The sequence below is a fragment of the Zychaea mexicana genome, assembly GCF_025766255.1.
Source record: "Zychaea mexicana strain RSA 1403 chromosome Unknown BDB00scaffold_8, whole genome shotgun sequence".
Classification (NCBI taxonomy): Eukaryota; Fungi; Mucoromycota; class Mucoromycetes; order Mucorales; family Lichtheimiaceae; genus Zychaea; species Zychaea mexicana.
The window spans coordinates 739,147-758,195 of NW_026516671.1; the positions used below are offsets into that span (position 1 = coordinate 739,147).

At 41.7% G+C, this 19,049-nt stretch overlaps 7 protein-coding genes across 7 annotated transcripts; 2 read left to right on the forward strand and 5 right to left on the reverse strand.

Moving 5' to 3' along the window:
* Positions 1–1,328: 1,328 nt before the first annotated feature.
* On the reverse strand, positions 1,329–1,787 carry BDB00DRAFT_803998 (uncharacterized protein). Its single transcript, XM_053122075.1, has one exon. It carries the CDS (start codon positions 1,722–1,724, stop codon positions 1,539–1,541), a length of 186 nt encoding a protein of 61 aa, XP_052984038.1. The 5' UTR covers positions 1,725–1,787; the 3' UTR covers positions 1,329–1,538.
* Positions 1,788–3,270: 1,483 nt separating this feature from the next.
* On the reverse strand, positions 3,271–3,528 carry BDB00DRAFT_745644 (uncharacterized protein; the record flags this gene model as incomplete). Its single annotated transcript, XM_053118533.1, has 1 exon — positions 3,271–3,528. A coding segment is annotated over one exon (258 nt), but the record flags the coding sequence as incomplete, so codon positions are not given.
* A 3,658-nt stretch (positions 3,529–7,186) lies between these two features.
* On the reverse strand, positions 7,187–7,902 carry BDB00DRAFT_804003 (uncharacterized protein). Its single transcript, XM_053122076.1, has one exon. The coding sequence runs from the start codon at positions 7,647–7,649 to the stop codon at positions 7,431–7,433; it is 219 nt and encodes a 72-aa protein (XP_052984040.1). The 5' UTR covers positions 7,650–7,902; the 3' UTR covers positions 7,187–7,430.
* Positions 7,903–8,290: 388 nt separating this feature from the next.
* On the forward strand, positions 8,291–10,514 carry BDB00DRAFT_804005 (uncharacterized protein). The gene has a single exon (XM_053122077.1). The coding sequence runs from the start codon at positions 8,544–8,546 to the stop codon at positions 10,125–10,127; it is 1,584 nt and encodes a 527-aa protein (XP_052984041.1). The 5' UTR covers positions 8,291–8,543; the 3' UTR covers positions 10,128–10,514.
* Positions 10,515–10,594: 80 nt separating this feature from the next.
* BDB00DRAFT_804006 (uncharacterized protein) lies at positions 10,595–11,113 on the reverse strand. Its single transcript, XM_053122078.1, has one exon. The coding sequence runs from the start codon at positions 10,990–10,992 to the stop codon at positions 10,825–10,827; it is 168 nt and encodes a 55-aa protein (XP_052984042.1). The 5' UTR covers positions 10,993–11,113; the 3' UTR covers positions 10,595–10,824.
* Positions 11,114–12,445: 1,332 nt separating this feature from the next.
* Positions 12,446–13,701, forward strand: BDB00DRAFT_591387 (uncharacterized protein). Its single transcript, XM_053117965.1, has 5 exons — positions 12,446–12,731; positions 12,756–12,816; positions 12,917–12,976; positions 13,271–13,330; positions 13,448–13,701. The coding sequence occupies exons 1-5, from the start codon at positions 12,589–12,591 to the stop codon at positions 13,526–13,528; spliced, it is 405 nt and encodes a 134-aa protein (XP_052984043.1). The 5' UTR covers positions 12,446–12,588; the 3' UTR covers positions 13,529–13,701.
* Positions 13,702–16,063: 2,362 nt separating this feature from the next.
* BDB00DRAFT_756287 (Dolichyl-phosphate-mannose-protein mannosyltransferase-domain-containing protein) lies at positions 16,064–19,022 on the reverse strand (the record flags this gene model as incomplete). The annotated part of the gene is made up of 10 exons (XM_053118895.1): positions 16,064–16,392; positions 16,470–16,787; positions 16,871–17,455; positions 17,525–17,802; positions 17,876–17,941; positions 18,013–18,121; positions 18,181–18,454; positions 18,539–18,553; positions 18,650–18,766; positions 18,849–19,022. 10 exons carry the CDS (start codon positions 19,020–19,022, stop codon positions 16,064–16,066), a joined length of 2,265 nt encoding a protein of 754 aa, XP_052984044.1.
* Between the last annotated feature and the right edge of the window lie 27 nt (positions 19,023–19,049).

Here is a 19,049-nt window from a genome sequence, read left to right on the forward strand (position 1 = left end):
TTTGACTATACAAAAGCTCTCCTTTGACTACATTATTGCTATAATGCTGATCAACTCAAGTTGGCATAAATACTACCTGTCGTAGTAAAAAATGAGTTTCTATCACATCCAACGGAAGCAGTGTGCATACGCGCAGATTTTTTATCCATCTTTGACCACTTTTAAAAACAAAAAATACTTGTTCAATACAGGAATACCCTTCGTAGAGGGAGTAGTACGTAGCAAAACGAGCGGTAGAGCACAATTAATCTTACATTTGGTACTGCGTACGTACCAGTGATGTCGCATAACTGATTATTATAACATGTTTGGATCAAGTGTAATACCCTATCTCTGGATATAATAAGTCGACGGCAACGCATGCCCTCACCAACAACGAGTAAAAGGAATCATTGTATAATAACGTGCTTGCTTGTATAGTAAGTTTTTGAAAGCAAAAGTTGACAATGAGAAAACCCTCTATTACAATCTCATCACGCGGATCGACATTATATTGTATCACATTGACAAAACATTCTTAAAGTAGCCAGTGTAAGTTAAGCTACCTAAACATACCTCTTTCTCCATCTCTCTAAGTATTTGAGTTGATATGGGTAGTAACGTATGGGACATTTCTATGTAGTACGTGCGAACTCTCTTTCATATCAGTGTAGAAACATGTGTCGTAGACTGTAAATAAACAGAGAGCTAACAGCATTAGATCTACCTTGGGATATTTATAAATGCCCTATGTAATAAAATATGTACTATTAGGCAGTAGTAGTACATACTCGTTATCTGATTATAGTTAATATATGATGTTGCGATTCTCATCAAAATCATGCGCATAGACGTGTGGTTTCACCTTACGGTTTCCCCACACTCGTTGCATGAAACGAGGGGTTGCACTAATCCCTAATAGACAACAGCAGCAACAATCAAGTACGTTGTGTGACGATGACACAGACCAGAAGACTGTTTATAAAAGTGACCTTGGAAGTCTAGTAACATGAGAAAATGTCTATTATATGCCAATCACCACGTTCCTGCCGCTGCTGCTAACACGGTCATCCCTCGGTTGTTTCATTAAAGAAGGAGAAAAGAACTACGTACCTTACCTTTTCATTATCTTGATGGGGTGGAGAAAATAGACGTAACAAGACGACATCGGCTGATTCGATCAATCTGTTGTCATTTTAAGAGTGATCATCCTTCATCCTCCCTTCTCCACTTTTCAGCACGCAGAATTATCGAATGTTAGAGTTCGATCAGTGAGACACAAATACTCGTGTAACCCGCATCCTGTATTTCACTTTATCCAATTTGAACAGCTAACAACAAAAACGAGGCTTTATTACTTATGTTATGCTACTGCAATATAACATATATCGGACATACATACCATTGATACATTGTAACGACGACTATTTACGACTATCACCATAAAACAGAAAAGTTATGCATCGAAACCATGGACACGTTGCTCTTTATGTTCTGTGCGTGTTTCATCAACGCTAATGTGACACGCGATAGATCAGAGTAACCACGCCATATAATTCTTATGAAAGGATGGGCAATACAGCTGTTGTTAACAAGAACCTGGCGTGTCTCACCAATAGTACCGAAACAAACTGTGCGTGAGTGTGAGAGTGCGTGTAGTTATCTTTGCCGTTTAGTTTGTCTATAGCAACATCGCATACTCTCACACACACAAATAGATATGCATGGACAGTACATTCGCACATATCGCACGCACGCAGGCTCCGTATTTGTAACAACTTTTTTTCTTGACGAAAAAGTAATTGATACTTATACTTGTCTATGGGAAAAAAGAGAGAGGGGGTCGCACCAAAAAGAAAGGTATCATCAGTTTTCTTTATTGACTGTCATTCCAAGTGCCGTGGCAAGAATCACAGTCTTCATCAACAGTGCCGAAGTTTTGAAAACCGACGACGACAAGAACACCAGCTGTCTTTGATAAAGACGAGTTAAAAGAAGCGGAGAGACAGAGAGTCGGAAAGCAGACGTGCATTAGATGACACAGAAAAGATTGGGGGAGATGGGGTAAGGCGGAGTTCCTGAATTAAACTCGAATGGAAGAAAAATACAGATTGCTGCGTACTGTACTACTACTTATCTGTGGTGTTGCCTCCAGAGTTAGTACGATCATATATACATAGAAGCTGACTACCACAATGGAACATGAGTGAGCTCATTTGACTCGTAAGATCACAATCCGCCTGACATTTTCTTTGTATTCTCGTATCCGCGGTGCGCGTATCTGATATGGAGTCAGTGAGAACAAGAAAAGATACGAACGTTACACACACACTAATCTTGACCCCATGACTCCTTGCGAAAAACGTCATACGGTAACACACCTCTACCATAGATGCATATAGTACAATATGTACGTCTCTGTGTGAAAAGGAAACCTTCTTGCCTTGTTGCCAAGAATTACAGATCCAAAAATAATGCGGTAGACGAGAAAACGTTTCGGTATCTTGTGGTCTTACGTGGCACTGCTGCTGCTGCGCCTACAGCACAATTTGATAGACCAAATACTACACAAAAAGACACTGCATGGCCAAACTGCCTGTTTCAATCTAGTTTTTTTTTTTCACTCACTCATACTGTCCTCTCTCTATACAATGAGTAATGGTATAGTAGTGACGATGTTGGAGGAAGGACCACCAACGCTGAAGCTCAGTAAGAATGGCTAAACATCGCGATAGTGAATGGTACATCCTGTGCTATCTGATCGAGGTTACACTTTTGAGGCGGAGTCTATAATGTACTCAGTCCAGTACACCAATGGAAAGTGCTACTCCCACATCACCATGCCCAAAGCAGGAGATTGAACAAAATGGATTATTTTATATGGTGAAAAAATTAGATACTGTTATTATTATTAATGGTGGCTTCCATATTAAAGAAAAGGATGCTCGTTGTTTATAAAAGAAGATGGTGTTGTTCGGTCTATTATGAACATGGGTGTTTGAACGTAAATTAAAATGAGAGTGATGATGGGGAAAAATGCCAAAGAAAGACGGGGAGTAATAGGCGGGCTAGCCGTCTACCTCAATCAACGGTGCTAATATATACAGATATAGTAATAGTAGAGAAAGTATGCGGTGGTTATTATATATATACAAATGCTTGTGGTAATAGTTGTGGTTGATGATGATGCAGGTAAGATTATTAAACAACTGTGGAAGCTGTGGCAACAACAGGAGGCACTCGCATGGAAGTCGAGGTGGGTGGCGAAGAGGAAAAGTAGTAGGTGTACTGTTCTTCATCGGGCGTCTGTGCCAAGTAGTGTTCGAGCTCGGTCAGCATGGCGTTGTCGTAAGGCAGCTCCTCGTTCTTCCAGTTGCACTTGGAGCATTCATAGCGCACACGCATGTTGTTCGCAATGCGCTTGTTGAGGACAATCAGTTGCTTTTCAGAGCGTGTGAGTTGGACAGAGGCATCGGCTTTGCATTTGGGGCAAGGATGGCTGGCGTGTTCCAAAGAGATCTTCTTTCCAGAGTTTCCGACAATGACGAATGGCATGTTTGTGTTTGCGATGAAGTGGTGAAGCAACGTAATAGTGATTTGGTAGACAGCTCGTTAAAGAGATAAAGGAGAGAGAGAAGGAGAGTTATAGAGTAAGAAAACGGGAAAATATGGTGAAAAATTGGCTGTCCTTTATATAACATTTTTCGGGTTGGGGGAGTGGTGGGGGAGAGGCGCATTTGTGTAACTACCCATCGAGCTGGAATTACACCACGTTGTTTTCGTCGACCGCCGTGTGCAACGCCATTTTTTTCATTACAAGAGAGAAGAAATCCAACAGGAAACTGAGCTATTAACTATTCTCGGCTACTTATGACGTTTTTTGTCAGTAATGAGATTACACCAGCGGTAGGAAGTTCAGCAACATCAAGCAGCAGCAACGGGAAGCGAAGTGGGGCAGGGTCTCTCTGCATTTTACACTTCTTCCTGAACAATCGATGAGGTTTCAAATCATGCCAACTCGCTCTGTACCTTCATCGATGATCTTCCATCAGAGTTCGATGGCCGGATTTCTCCGACTTGTTTCATTCTAGCGTCATGAAAGCCATCGAGCGGGTCAAAAGCTCAGAAAGAAAAAAATTTCGCTATATCGTTCAAATTCCTCATCGAAGCCGATCGAACCGAGCAATTTTAAAAAAAAAAATTTGTCGTAAACGCTGTGGGCGGAAGTGTTGACCGCCAAGCATTCCTACTGGCTACGATTCAGTTTATCCACGCGAGTCAAGCGGCAGCAGCAATTTATTACCATACTTGACCCTGAACGATCGATGATGAATGATGAGCGGAGTCAGAGTAAAGGGCTCAGCATCAAGTGAGCTAAACGTCATTATTTTGTTCGTGGCACGTCGTCATGCTATAAATTTTCATTCCACTCGTAATCATATCATGGGTTGTCCTTATCTTCTTCCGAACTTACGCGAAAAAGCACACTTCTTTCGGCATTACTACGATTTTTGGTTGCCAAGGAAACTGTTGTCGTTGTCAAGGAGAGCGAGTGGTTACCATGACAACGCGAATAATCGCTTTAAAGTTTTGTGGGGAATATTTCTAACCATCTTTTGTGCGACGTTCTCACGTTTTATATTAAGCCTTTTGAGCCAGTAACATTGCTCAGACCAGCGATGACTCGATCTGCCGGGCTTTACTGCTGCTACTACTAATAATAAATTTTGATGAGATGGTAGAGGCTGGATTATCGTTAAAGGGGTGGCAAGCCGTCTATGTAAAATGTTCTCCTTTACGTGTCCCTGGCGGTCTTTGGCAAAGGAAGACGCGAGAAGAAAAACTATTAATCGAATAAAAGCCAGCTGTAGAAAATTTATTAAATCATCGGTCATTTAGTTTTTCTAAAACGCTGCTGTTGGCCATCTTCTTTGAAAAATGTTCTATTAGCTTCATTCGGTTTCCCATATAGAGTTATTACTGTCTCTAGTTCATGTATATGTAGTTTATTTTGAGCTAAACTAAGCTGCTACTTGTATATATCTAGGAAATATTAAGTGGCTTCAAAAATATGCACTTAATAAGATCAAGATGCATATCTATTAATGAAAGGAAAGAGTCGTTAGGCGGAGGTGATGGCATGCTCTTTTGTCGCCCGGAAGACCATCGGAAAGTGAGGAGTATGATACCGGTATTATTGGGTCGGGTGTCAATTTTGCAGTAAAGGCCTTTGTTCTCCGGTGGTCGGTTGACGTATTAATTGAGGATATTTACGTAATATTGAAAGCTTACGTTGCGGAACAACGATCCGGCTTTATTTAATGTAGAAACACATTGACCAATATAGGAAGGCACTTTTCAAGATGATGACAGACACACCAAGGAGCGAGATGTATGTAGTTGTATTTTACAGATGCAAAATAAGAAGCACTGATTTAGTAACTTTTCACCCCGCCCCTTTTTTGTCGGAGGCGGTTCCAAGCTTTTGCAAAATAAGGATTTGCTATTTCTGGCGTCAATCTATTTTGGGTAGGTCCATAGTAATGGGCCCCGAAACGAATTGAGAGGAGGGAGAGAGCTTTTTTTTCCATCAAGCAATATTGCACTCCTTATATAGCATCATGTATGCCCGTATATTAACTATGGAACAACGTTAATCAAAAATAATGATGAGACGTTTGAGTATAAATAGCGGATAGAGAGGGGCACTTCGTGGTTGGCGTATTACCCCCACCCCCTTAAAAATAAAAACTAAAAGCGTATCACACGGACACCGCCTTCTACATTGCATGGTTGCGGAGCAAATAGTAATAGGAAAGAGGCTCTCTCTCTGTGTATGTGAGGAAGGTCCCAGGACTGAGGCTACACGAAAAAGAACCTCCATTCAGTCCCCCCCTCGTTTCTGCTGTTGCTTTGACACTGTCAATACAGCCAAGTGAGTTGATTCTGACCACACCTTAGCACATATGCAGACGCGACAAAAGAAAAAACGTATTAACCGAACAACAACGCCGCGAATCAAAGGACGATCTTAATGTGCCTGGTAGATATTCTTCCGGGTGATCGTTCGCCGTTTCCTCTTAACGATCGCTATCAGAAAAAAGGTAACCTATCATACACTGCACGTATTTTGGCAATGGGTTAAGATCTCTGCTACATTAAGCAACGGAGGTGGCATTCGGATCCTTGCTTGGTTTCGATAAAAGTTTCAAGCGCATGACCAATTACTTCGGGTACCAAAATCCTTGATAAAAACAGCAGACGAAGTATTCGCGTTAAACAAATCAAAAAGATCCTAAGAAGGATAAATTACTTTCGCTGCCGGGTATCCCTTTTTTTTTGCATGACTGTCATAACGAGCGATATAGTTTCTAACAATTAGTGTCTGTTAACAGAGATAAAAAAAAACCAATCAAATATACGATATATACCAAAGTAAATATGCTATGATATTCCTCGTTCTTAGATTTATTCAAATATGATCTTGCGAGATATGATTTCAATGCAATAAAATAAAGTTAATAATTTGTCTTGGTAATCATACACCTTGACTTTAGCCATCTATGAAACAGAAGCTATTGATCGTATAACATCAGTGTCACGAAAGACTTGGAATAATCAAAGGGCAAGGTTAGAGCTTAGCGGTCAGTTACAAAGCAGTGGTACATAGCGCAACATGGCTTGACATGATTTTAGTCAGACTGGATTTTTTAGCCATGGACCTTGATGAAAAATGGGCGAGATCATTTTGAAAAAGGTAAAGGCAATGTGCATGATGCTGTCATACCAAAAATGTATGCTATGTATAGCAAGCCGATCTTGGTAACATAGCCTTGCAAAACATTATAATCATAAGTATATTTGCAGGCATCTTTTCTACCTGGTTGCCACATATAGATCCCATATTCATCTTCTGTAATTGATAATGTCGAGGGATTATACTGTATTCACAGTACGATGCTTGATTAATTAAAAAAAATATTTGCCGATATTTGTGAATCGCTGCTTGGATGAAAAAAGGATTGCTAAAATTATATTTCTTGTAACATGGGATGTTGCGTACTACAAACAAACATACTAATGCCCGTATAGTATACGGACATATTATGATTCATAAAACTCATCAACTCGGGCAGCTTATATTTACTTGACGCGACTCGATTGCAAGTTGTTGTGTCGCTCTTTTTTTCTCTCATAATTACGACGGCTCATCTTTATTTTTGTGTGGTCAAATACGACTTCCTGCACTGTAACATGACCCCTTCTCCTACATCTTCTTTTTCTACCGCTTGCTTATAAAACATGCATCTGCTCACAGGTCATTAGCAGCATTAGTACTATTTGTGTTGTTATTGTTGCTGTAAGGCTGAAAATAATTAAAGTTGGTTTTTTTCGCCAAGAGAGACTAAATCTTTTTTTTTGTGTCGGAGGGCTAACATGATAGATCTTCATCATCGCCCCCACATCATCCGAGCAGGCGGTCGTGCGGTTGTTGTTAGTATAGGTGCCATCATCGCCAGTTCTTGATTAATATCAGGGACCTTTTCTATTGCACCATCAGCACCATCAGCACCATCAGCACTGTCATCAACATTACTACCAGAAATAACAAACAATAACATTAGTGGCGATGGTAGTAGTAGTGTAGCAGCAGCTATACAGCGAATCATGTGGGATCGGCTACAACTGATTCACTTTAGGAGGTTATTCTATTATTTGTATCTGTAAATCTTTGGTAAGCGGGTTGACGATCTCTAGTTGACAAACTATAATTCCAAGTACCGAATCGTCTGTGGTTTTTAATGATTGTCAAAGAAGGTTTCTATTTACTACTTCTAGTTAAAGGCCGCCGTTGCATTGTGTATGAAACTTACGCTGCTGCTGCTGCTGCTGCTATTGCAAAATAAGAGAAAGAAAAAAGCAGGGTGATATATGATGGCTGTAATAATATGCATATGCAAGGTCCCGTAAAACGTGCAAGCTCACACTGCTTCTACTTTTGCTGCTGCTGTCCACCGGAAGAGAAAGAACGTGAGTGTTTGTGGTACATACTGGAAGGAAAGGAAAAGTACAGGGGCTACGACGCCAAGAGTTTACGTATTGTTGTTGTTGCTGTCGTGGTGGTGGCCGACGTTGTGTGGATGTTGGGGAAGAAGGGCCAAGAGGAGAAAGTCGGAATGAAAGCGTGGTAGCAACACGTTGTATGACAAAAGTGGCCTGCCGAACCGGACATTCGACTGTTGTGCAAAGAAGAGAAAATATAAAATTAAGCGTATAAAAAAACCTTTTTTTTTGTTCTTATATTCCTACTAGCTGACAAACGACTTTTCTTTTATTTCCCCACCCCCTCCACCCTTTCGAACACGCCGTTCTTTTTCCCTCTTCTCTTTTTGGGAGAAGAAGGCATGTACACTTCTTTATGAAGATAAAATACCCGTTGTTGTCATAGCAGTAATAATACATCCTTCTCCACTCCACGCTACGCCTCTTTTTGTAAAGCAAGGATAATACGTCTTCTTAGTCCCTCCTCAACACACAGCTTCTCAAACGACACAGAAGAAATTATGCCTATATCATCCCTGTCTCTTAAGCGACATCGTTCCGCAAGCACGTCCCAAACACAATCCAGCACAGGCAAGCTCTCGCGACTCAAGTCCACCCTTGCCGTCTTTACAAAGCTTCGCCCGTTTACTACTGCAGCACCCTCATCCGACAACGACGTCAATGTAATACCTCCATCGCCACCGCCATCGTCCTTGCAACATCATCAAAGGCGACAACAACGACGTGCGTCTAAAGGAACAAGCCGCAATCCGCTAAACCGGTGGTCTCACCATTTCGACAATCGTCGAACCTCAGTAGCCAGCAGTTTTTTCCAGTATTTGCAACAGCAACAACAACGCACAAACAACGATATCCCACCCTGTTACAGCAATGACTCGTTATATGAGCAAGTTCGTTATCACAGTGCCAAAAAATCGCATTCCCAGCCCCGTTTGGACCTATTGCATGAACAACACAGTAAAATTCAGGATCAAAATGCACAAACCATGCCCCCAGCCACACCATCCCCTCCTCCCCCTTTGGTCGTGCAGCAGCAGCAACAACAACAACAACAACGGCTGCCACCCGTTATCACAACATCGTCCATATGGTTTGAGGATGATAGTGTCTTTATTGATACTGCTAGACAGAAAGCAGCAGTAGCAGATATACTTCCTCCTCCTGCAGGCATTTTGGTCAAACGCGACACGAATGTCAGTGGTTGTAGCGGCATGAGCAGTGGTAGCAATCATAGCTGTTGCCTTTTCCCTACCACCACGACGATGACGCCAACGACAACGACACAACAATGTGGACGTCCTCGTAGCCGGTCTACTTCGTCGCATCATATACGCCATGTCTCATCATCCAACATTACGGTCAATTCAGAAGACTTGACCGCCAAGGAGTTTGCAGAGTTCACCGGTATCAAAATCCTCGACGAGGATGACGACAACAACAACGATAATGTAAATAACGGTAGTAGTGTCTATGGTAACACCCATTCGAGAAATCACGATGACGACCGGCCTTATCAGCAACTCGACAATAACGAAGAACAACAAGATTCGGATGATATTGCCATGTTCACCATTTCCACCGAACAACGGACCCATTTCAGTAGTTGTTCATCCAATCGTCTACTCAAAATATGGGACCCAGAGTTTTGGCATGATCCTACTAATGCCATGCCTCCTATGACCAATACAACCATATGTAGCGGCAGTGGTAGCAGCAACATCATCATCAGCAGCAACACCAATAACAATACTGTCAACAGCAGCAGTAGCAGCAGCAGCAATATTTTGCAGAACCGACCATCACAGCAGCATCTTGAGGATGAGCAAGATGGTCATCATCAATCCCAGATCTTCAACGAGTTGAGACAAATGCAATCCACAGACAAGCTATCCAACTGTATCATCAAGAAGGGCCGTTTTGAAATATGTCTGGAAGGAGGAGCAACAGCGACGACGACAATGAGTGATAATAATACCCGTTCTGGCGATAGCAATGTGCCTCAGGAACAACAAACCCCATTATCACAGCAACAACTTGCGTCGCCTATCGTGCCAACAATTACCGTCAGTGACGGTGAGAGCTAACACATATTGAACAGCAGAAAGGAAGACCATAACCTCTCTGGAATACCATATCACAGCCGGAAATTGTGCAAAACTGCGACCATGAGAAAAGGGCTCGAGCCAGAAGACCAGAGTATCTGAAGAACTTTGTATATCATACGTGTATAATCTATCTAGTTCCATCACAACAACTCTCCTTTATCTCTACTTTAAATGACAGTTCAACGACCGAGCGTCCGAAATAAAACTTCTTTTTTCGAAAGAAAAATAGTACAAAACGTCAGTACATTGGGATTTAAGTTACCAAGTAAATGGCTGGTGGGCTGGCCGTTCATACATGACAATTCGAGTGAACCCATTACTCTTAACAGTTCGGAGCACATGATAATGGCTACTGCATTGCTGAGCAATTTTTATAGAAAATTATGCCCATTGTCTTGGGACATTCTATTTGATAACTGATACTAAACCTTCTACGATTTGAATGGCTTCTCTGCACGCTTATTTCTCTCTCATAAATAATATGATATATTATGATTAAAACCAATCTCTTCGCTTCACAATTATTTCTGACAACCCACTCACATCCGAGTAAGTGCAACTGCCATTAGACATGAACAAATCCAGCTTGTTCTTCTAGAAGCTATGCTGCAAAAGGATGACGACATACTACTACGCTCTCCTGACCCACATCACTATGTCTTTCCTTTCTGCCGAGTCAATAATCGATGGAACTAGCCTCTTGTTTTGACTGATAACTACGCGCCAGGGTGGTTGGATCACGATGACACGAAGTCACAAACAAAAAGCATGGAAAGAAGCAATTGCTAGCTAAGCATATGATACATAGTAGCAAACAAGTATAATCATGATGGTATATCTTCATTATGTTTCAGAAGAGAAAAAAACAACTGCCTAGTAATTAGTTCCCCAGTCAGCATTGATACTTGTCACAGCTTGATGCTATTTACATGACCGTAATCACATCGTCTGTTCTTGCAGCCGCTGCTCCAATGTGATGTCCGCGGCGATACCTTCAAAGCTCTAGCAAAGATGGATGTGATATCAATACAGCACAGATCGTCCCACTAGCAGCTCTGTGGTATTTGGATTTGGAAACAAACGAAAAATACTTGTTTATGTATACGTGGATTCAATCGTGGGATCTCTCGACGAGAACACCATTACTGTACGTCTTGAACACAGCAACATTTAAAAGCTTCACTTTTATAAACGATGACCGATCTGTAGTCTCATGCATGCCGAAGTACAGTGCTACATGCATCCCGCAACCCTATGTCAACCGGTAAGACGGCTTTTTATCATTGTACGGACATCTCGGATGTTGACGGGCTTCTGGATATGTATCATGCACATGAATACCGACGAGTACATTTAGTATTGCGAAAAAGAAACAGCCTGGACATCGTTGCTCGAGGATGACTGACAAGGAGTGTGGAACAAGAATAATCAGAGCGTGATAAAAAACTTAACGTGCATATCATATCTAGTATAACATTACTGAAAGAAATAACAATGCAAAATGAAACACCTACTTGTGCTTGGGCAATTATCACTGAATCAATTGTTTTTTATATATGCTATCAAATCACTTTACTGGCTATATCATAGGAAAATAACGTATATAAGGTATTATATTCACGATATCTTTTCTTTAGGAAATCAGATGTAAGGTGCTCAAGTATATATATATATATATATTCATGTAAACCGGTGACGTATGCCAAAATATAATAAAAAAGAAGGGCCTGCTTCTACACGATAAAAATATTGTTACAAAATCAAAAGACCAGTGCATAGAAAAACTTTGTCTACGTATAAAATTAAATTTGGCTCGTGTTATTGCGATGGACACGTTATGGATGATGCTGTTGCTGCATTGTTGGCGAGGTATAATAGTTGTTGTTGTTTTCTCCTTTAGTAGTGGCGACAGGGTTATCGTCACTGGACATGGCAGCATGGTCCTCCAAAGTCCAAGCATCTTCTTGAATAGGTGGTAAGCTTCACTTATAAAAATCATCACGATCCCCACGTTTCATAAAAGAGATTGTCAAACCGTTATAAATTGCGCTGATGAAATTGGCAGCGGCCGTTTCTTGATCGTCAGCTAAGAAAAGAAGGTCATATCGAGTATCAATAGTATTGCTGGATACGCTTCACATATAAAAAATCATCATGATCCCCAGGTTTCATACTCTTTTTATATCGCCGGTTCTTTGTTCCATTAAAGCGCACAGACCCGTCGCCGACAATTGTTGGATCAGAGCGGAGCACGGCAAGCGGAGCCGCATAGTGAAACAAACATATACGCACCATAAGAAAAAGACACTAGCATGACAGTCGTCAGACTACAACGATAATTATCATCAAGGCACTTCTTCACATTGCTGCAGTTCACTGGCTCCTTAGGGCAGTAGTGACAACAAAATTTCTAAGCTCCGTCATTTTGTTTATCGGGCTCATGAAAAAAAAGAATCGACTGCGCGTTTTGCCCTTTATTCTTTTCTTTAGTCTTCATATTCATCTTTGTACATTTGCAGTGTTTCTTTCATTATCACTTTTTACCTTTCATTTATTTTTCATCCCGCTCGAGTGTCCCTGTGGGTGTGCATAGTTGAAGGGAGCTAGTCGTGCACGACTGGCTCTTGCTCATCTTTTGTACATTTGCAAAGTTCTTTGTTTCATCTTGGTTTTTTATCTTCCTCAAAAACTGAAAGCGAGAGTGTGTGCAAAGAGGTACGTATATGTTCGCCGCTGACAGACCTTTGTGCTATTTCTTTTATTTGTAGGAACTGTGGAGGAGTAGGTTCTGTCGGGAACTGAGGCTTGTGGACAAGAAAGGGAGAGGTGTAGGTTCTGCCGGGAACTGAGGCTTGCGGAAAACAAGGGAGGGCAACCTCCCTTGTGGGTACGTATATGTTCGCCGCTGACAGACGTTTGTGCTATCATATTTCTTTTATTTGTAGGAACTGTGGAGGAGTAGGTTCTGTCGGGAACTGAGGCTTGTGGACAAGAAAGGGAAAGGTGTAGGTTCTGCCGGGAACTGAGGCTTGCGGAAAACAAGGGAGGGCAACCTCCCTTGTGGGTACGTATATGTTCGCCGCTGACAGACCTTTGTGCTATCATATTTCTTTTATTTGTAGGAACTGTGGAGGAGTAGGTTCTGTCGGGAACTGAGGCTTGTGGACAAGAAAGGGAAAGGTGTAGGTTCTGCCGGGAACTGAGGCTTGCGGAAAACAAGGGAGGGCAACCTCCCTTGTGGGTACGTATATGTTCGCCGCTGACAGACCTTTGTGCTATCATATTTCTTTTATTTGTAGGAACTGTGGAGGAGTAGGTTCTGTCGGGAACTGAGGCTTGTGGACAAGAAAGGGAGAGGTGTAGGTTCTGCCGGGAACTGAGGCTTGCGGGGAACAAGGGAGGGCAACCTCCCTTGAGGAACGAAGGATTCATAAAAGTCAGTCGACTTGTCAGGCAACATCAAATAAACTTGGTTTCTTATTGTACTTTCTTAAATAATGTAATTGTAACTATTGGGCAGATCGAGTGACGATTGTAATAAACGCGATCTTTATTTTTACATCTTCCTACTGCCATTGCGCGTGGTACTTGTTGGTGCTTTCTCTGGAGCAGTTATGTAGTTGCAAATGAGCCTTTTTGTGCTTGAGTCGTCGAGAAAACCGTAGGCTGTGCATTCTCATGTGTGCTCTCAAAAACAATACAGCTGGTTTACCTTCACGACTTGTGATGCTTCTCGCCGATCAATGGAAATTGCAGTCATAAGTTTTGTATTGTAAAAAAGGTAGACACAATTTCGAACCTGAAATTAACGCAATATGTACAACAATATCAGGGATTGCATCTGTTAGAAGTCCCCTCTTCCATAGTTGCTGATGAGGACTTTGAACGCGCGTTTAATAAGTGGGATCTTGTAATACATAGCCTAGTGAGTCATAATATCGACGTTTTTTTTCAGAGCGTGATGCCCCTCCGTCTTTGCAGCTGCTTCGAGTGCCTGCACAAACTTGCGACCAAACGCCGTTGCACCGAGCTTGTGATAGACTTACTTGGTAATCGACTGAGTGTGTCCACACTACTATCATCTTTGGATCAAACTACTGTTAACGTATATATCCGATCGGGTTTCCCTTATCATCATCCCCTACATTTGATACTTTCGCTAGTGTTGATATCAAAAGTAGCGTCAACAAATCAAAAATTTCAAAGTGGCTTCGTTAGATTGCATGAAGAATCTCAGTAGAATAGCTCCATGTAATGTATTTATGTACTCGAGGCTTGGACGCTCACAAAAAAATTATATGGACGTCAACACATTTCTGGATGTCTTTTAGAATACTGGCTTGCCGGATACGGATATTGGTGTAGTTTGATATAGTAGTACCGCCAGCGATCATTGAAAGACAAAAGAAGGGAAGGGGGTAAACTGAAATGGCTTTTACTTGAAATGTAATAGATAAAAGTTAAGCACAACATTATTATTTTGACTCATCAATAGCAGCACAAAACAATGCGCTTCTAAAAACTTGGCAAGTTTGGCGCCGTTGAAAGCTATTGTAGATAAGAAACGTCAATAACTTGACGGGATAACTTGTTATAATCTTAAGCAGTGATGATACATTCCATATTCAATCTATCTATGAGTATTACTAGTATACGTGTATCAGTAGCAGTAATGTTGAGAGACAGTAGCATGAGAGATTGGTGGCAAGACCCAACAAGTTGGATTATGTAACTTCCCTAATGAGCTTATGTACTGGGCCTTTTATACTGCAAAGAAATCAAGGCAAACATCATTTAGTTTGGGTTGGCGATCTGGTTCGTGTATATGTGAATATGGGGATGGTCTGTTTGCTTTGCGATACGGTTTTTTATTTTGCCACCAGCAATTTGCAATCATTGTTGGTATAGCCTTGTTAAGGTGATTGATACAACTGGATCGGCTGTTACGGGGTCATCCTTACAAAGTACTTACCAAACAATTACTGACGCAAAGGTGATGCACCAAACGCATGGGCCACGTCGTGGTAAGCATACACCTCTTGTGTATCATCATCTTCGAACAGGCCAGGCACGAATCAGAGATGAAGAACGCAATATTGCTTTTGTAATGATTCGAGATTGTATGGGACTAAGAGAATCACAAAAAAAAACCAGGCAAAAGATATATAACAGACCATACAGCTGCCGTGCTATGTACTAATTTGTGAAATGTTGTTTATTGATAAAGCTTAGTATGTTTTTTATCATGATCTTATGGTGCTCTTAGCCAATGCCTGATAGCAATGTTTCCAGAAGCTACCGTGAGGAGGTGACACTACCTTACCTTTTTAACCATTCAAGGATGGATCCAAAGCCAAGGCAAAAGCTAAAGCAAGAGTGATATGGTGCACGCCACCTTATACCATACCTCCAGCAGAAATTACTGTCAATTTTCAATCAACAGATATTTTTTACATCTTCTTTCGAACTTTTCAATGAGATGTGTAGATTTTCAGAGTATCAATAACTTCATGACCTTCTAAATCATTATGATATTCGAACTAAATAGGTCAAAAAAAATAAACTGTTTTTTTCAAGGGTCAAAGTAAGAGTATTGGGCTGTTTGTTGTAAAGGAGAGATTATCAACAGAGTTGAGCAACCCCCCCCCCCACCCCCCACCCAGCGGCACTGTATCCTGACACCAGCTGAACTACCATCCGAAGGTAATCGTAGCTGTATACAGTGGTCGGGAAAACATTATGTAGCATCATTTGTTATAAAGTTATTGGAAAAATGAATATTTGGCTATGTACTTGTGCCTCTATCTTTTGACTTTGGTTTGTGAAGAAAATTGAAACATACTATAATGAAGGAATGAGAGGGATATGTGAAAGGAGATAAAACAAGAGAAGAGAAAGGATAGAGGGAAATAACATTAGTTATCCACCAAGTTCCAGCTCTTTAACCAGTGACGTCCTTTATATTTTGAGATAGGGCCCGACATGCCATACGCGACCGGCGCAAAATAGATGAAAACAAGGATAACTGTTGCATAGGCTGCACCGAAAACAATCCATCGTGTGCGATTAGACGTGTTAGCGGTGAAATGCTCCAGTAGGAATGGTACCATAAGAATGCTGAAATAGAGTGCTGGGAAGTAATGATGAAGATATGTGACACGCCCCATGATATAGAACGGAATGTAGTGCAGGAACCATCCCAAAAACAAAGTCTTGCCAACGTATAGGAAACTATCCCATTGTGCTAAAATACATATTGCGTTAGTATGTTCTTCAACAGAGATTGTCAATGTATTTACTCTTTCACCCTAAAAAACATACCGTTAGAAAGATCGAAAATCTTGCGCTGCATGCGCGTCAGGTAAAATCCTGTTGTGGCCAAAAAGATCAACAAAGCAGCAAAAGATGGCCACCATACTGCTGGGTTACCAAGCAAGTAGTATTTGATGATATCATCGCCCCATCCACACATACGCAGCCCGACCGATGCAAGGGGCCATTCAGAGGGCGTTGACGAAAGGATGTCTTCTTTGTCAGGATCAGGAATGAGGGCATTGTTGGAGGTCCACATGGCTACATTCAGGTGCCAGAAATCGTGCAAAAACTTGGATTTGTATGCGTTCTTTGGCGCAGCAGGCACTAAGCAGCGTATAACAGAATGACCAGAAAAAAGAAAACAATGAAGCAGCTGTATCTGAAGTTCAACGCTCATCCTTGCTTACGTTTATCATTGTAATGCTCTTCGACGTTCCACCAGGTATGTGGGTCACTTTCTCGGTTGCGCTTGTCGCACGTAACTTCGATTTGCTTAAAACCCCACTGTGGCAACACAACATTGTTGGCAGCCAACAAGCAGTTTAATTGAGTATGGCGAAGGCGGAAGCGAGTGGTGAGCGAGCGCACGCGTTCCTTATCCTTGTAGGTCAAATCATCGACGATCTCCACCTTCCAGTTATCCTGAATATCGCCGACAGTCTCATTACCATATGCCGAAACCTCCCACTGGCCTGACGTAATCGGTGCAGCAAGGGGATGGCTGTGCAAGTTGCGGCCGGTCGACGAGTGCATAAGTCGAACAGTGTCGCCATCCTTGACAAATCGGATGCTCCCGTCCTCTGGTTCATATTCGCTAGGGTCACTGATAAGACGTGGTGGGCGGACTATCCAATGATTGTTGTCATCCTTATAATGATAGCAGGTAACTTGCTGCTGCTTAGAACCTTCCGGAAAGGTTTGAACGTGCGAATGCAGAAGACCACCGCCGTAGCCATAGTTCTTGATGGTCAATTTAGAACCATACGCCAACTCTATTTATGGTTCAAAATAAGCTTACAAATAAAAGTAAAAAGTGTCTTTTGAAAGATAGAAATACTTACCGAGAGGATTGCGATCAAATGAGTTTCCGGCCAACCGTGCTTGAAACAACGAGCTCATCTGAGCATCACCAGGACCACTACGATACAACACAGCAAAATGCATCGCAAACGAAAACAGATAAACGGCAGCTGGGAGGCAGATAAGACAGAGGATTCGGGCCATCCAATGAGCAGCATAGGTTTTCTTTGGCATTTGAAGATCACCGAGCATTTCCCATAACTCTTCAACGGTATTGATACCCACCAAAGCAATAACAAAAAGACCAACCCACTTGACACTACAAAGTCACCCGATCCGGTAAAAACGATCAGTCTTTCCCTTTCCTTTTCGATGAACTGCTTTTCAATTACCTCAGCACACATCCAAGTGAAAAGCCTGTCGAGCTCAACCATAACCACCACTTTTCCGAGAATGCTCTAGCGATGTGACATTATTATCAGCACTTCTTGTTCCTCACTATTCCTTCTTACACAAGACCACTACTTACTCGTTTTTGCAGTTGTTGAACACCGACATGCAGTACAGCGACAAGCATGTAAAGAACATCAACATGGAGTCAAGAAGAATGAACCGACTGATACATAAGTAAGCGGTATCTGGATAATTATATATACAATCAGTATCTGGACTGTTACAATCCCTCACACCTACTTACCAAGTAATACCATGGTTGCAGCCAAAATACTTGCGCGTTGTGACATTTTGAACTGTCTAGCGGTCAGATATGCGAGCGGCACAAGAAGAGAGCCCCAGAATGCGTTGAAAATACGCATCGCGGTGTAATTGACGTTATCGGGATACTTGTGTCCTGATTCGAATCCAAACGAGCCATTGTAGCCCGCAAGCCATCCAGATAAGCCTACTAACATTTTACCGAGCGGTGGATGGACATCAAAGTAAAACTCATGCTTGAGATAATGCGAGCCAAACTAAAACAGGGAATACACACATAAACATGTTCAGTTCTGTATAACTTTTTCGTGATTTTTTTCTCCTCCGTCAAGTGCATTTACCTTTCCAAAATGTGCCTAGTTAATTTGTAAATCGGAACACCCATTAGTCATTTAGTCATAATCACCATCCTCCTTTTCAATCCTTCCCAGTCAAAATGATATTTCCTTTACCTCATCCCATACGACAATGTTGGATACACCAATGTTGCGGAAACGCGTCCAAAAAGCCAACAGCGTGAGAGCTGCTGGAATCAGTGCACGCTCGTATTTTTGACAGAATGCAATATACTAGATCAAGAGCAACCGCATAAAGAATGCGAGTGTGAGAAAGAAGTGTTGCTTGTCAAAAAAAAAAGAACCAACGTGGTACCTTGTTTGAAGAATATACACGTCTTTGTTGTGGTGGTAAAGACTTTGAAAACTTGTGTTTCTCATCGCCGTAATTGTCGTATAAGCTTGTGGAAGCATCATAAGCTTGATAGACAGGTGGAGAAGTTGACGGTTGCACATCCGGTGCAATGTGCCTTCGTTTTAAGTTCTCCATGAGTATGGGATGGCCAGGAAAAAAAAA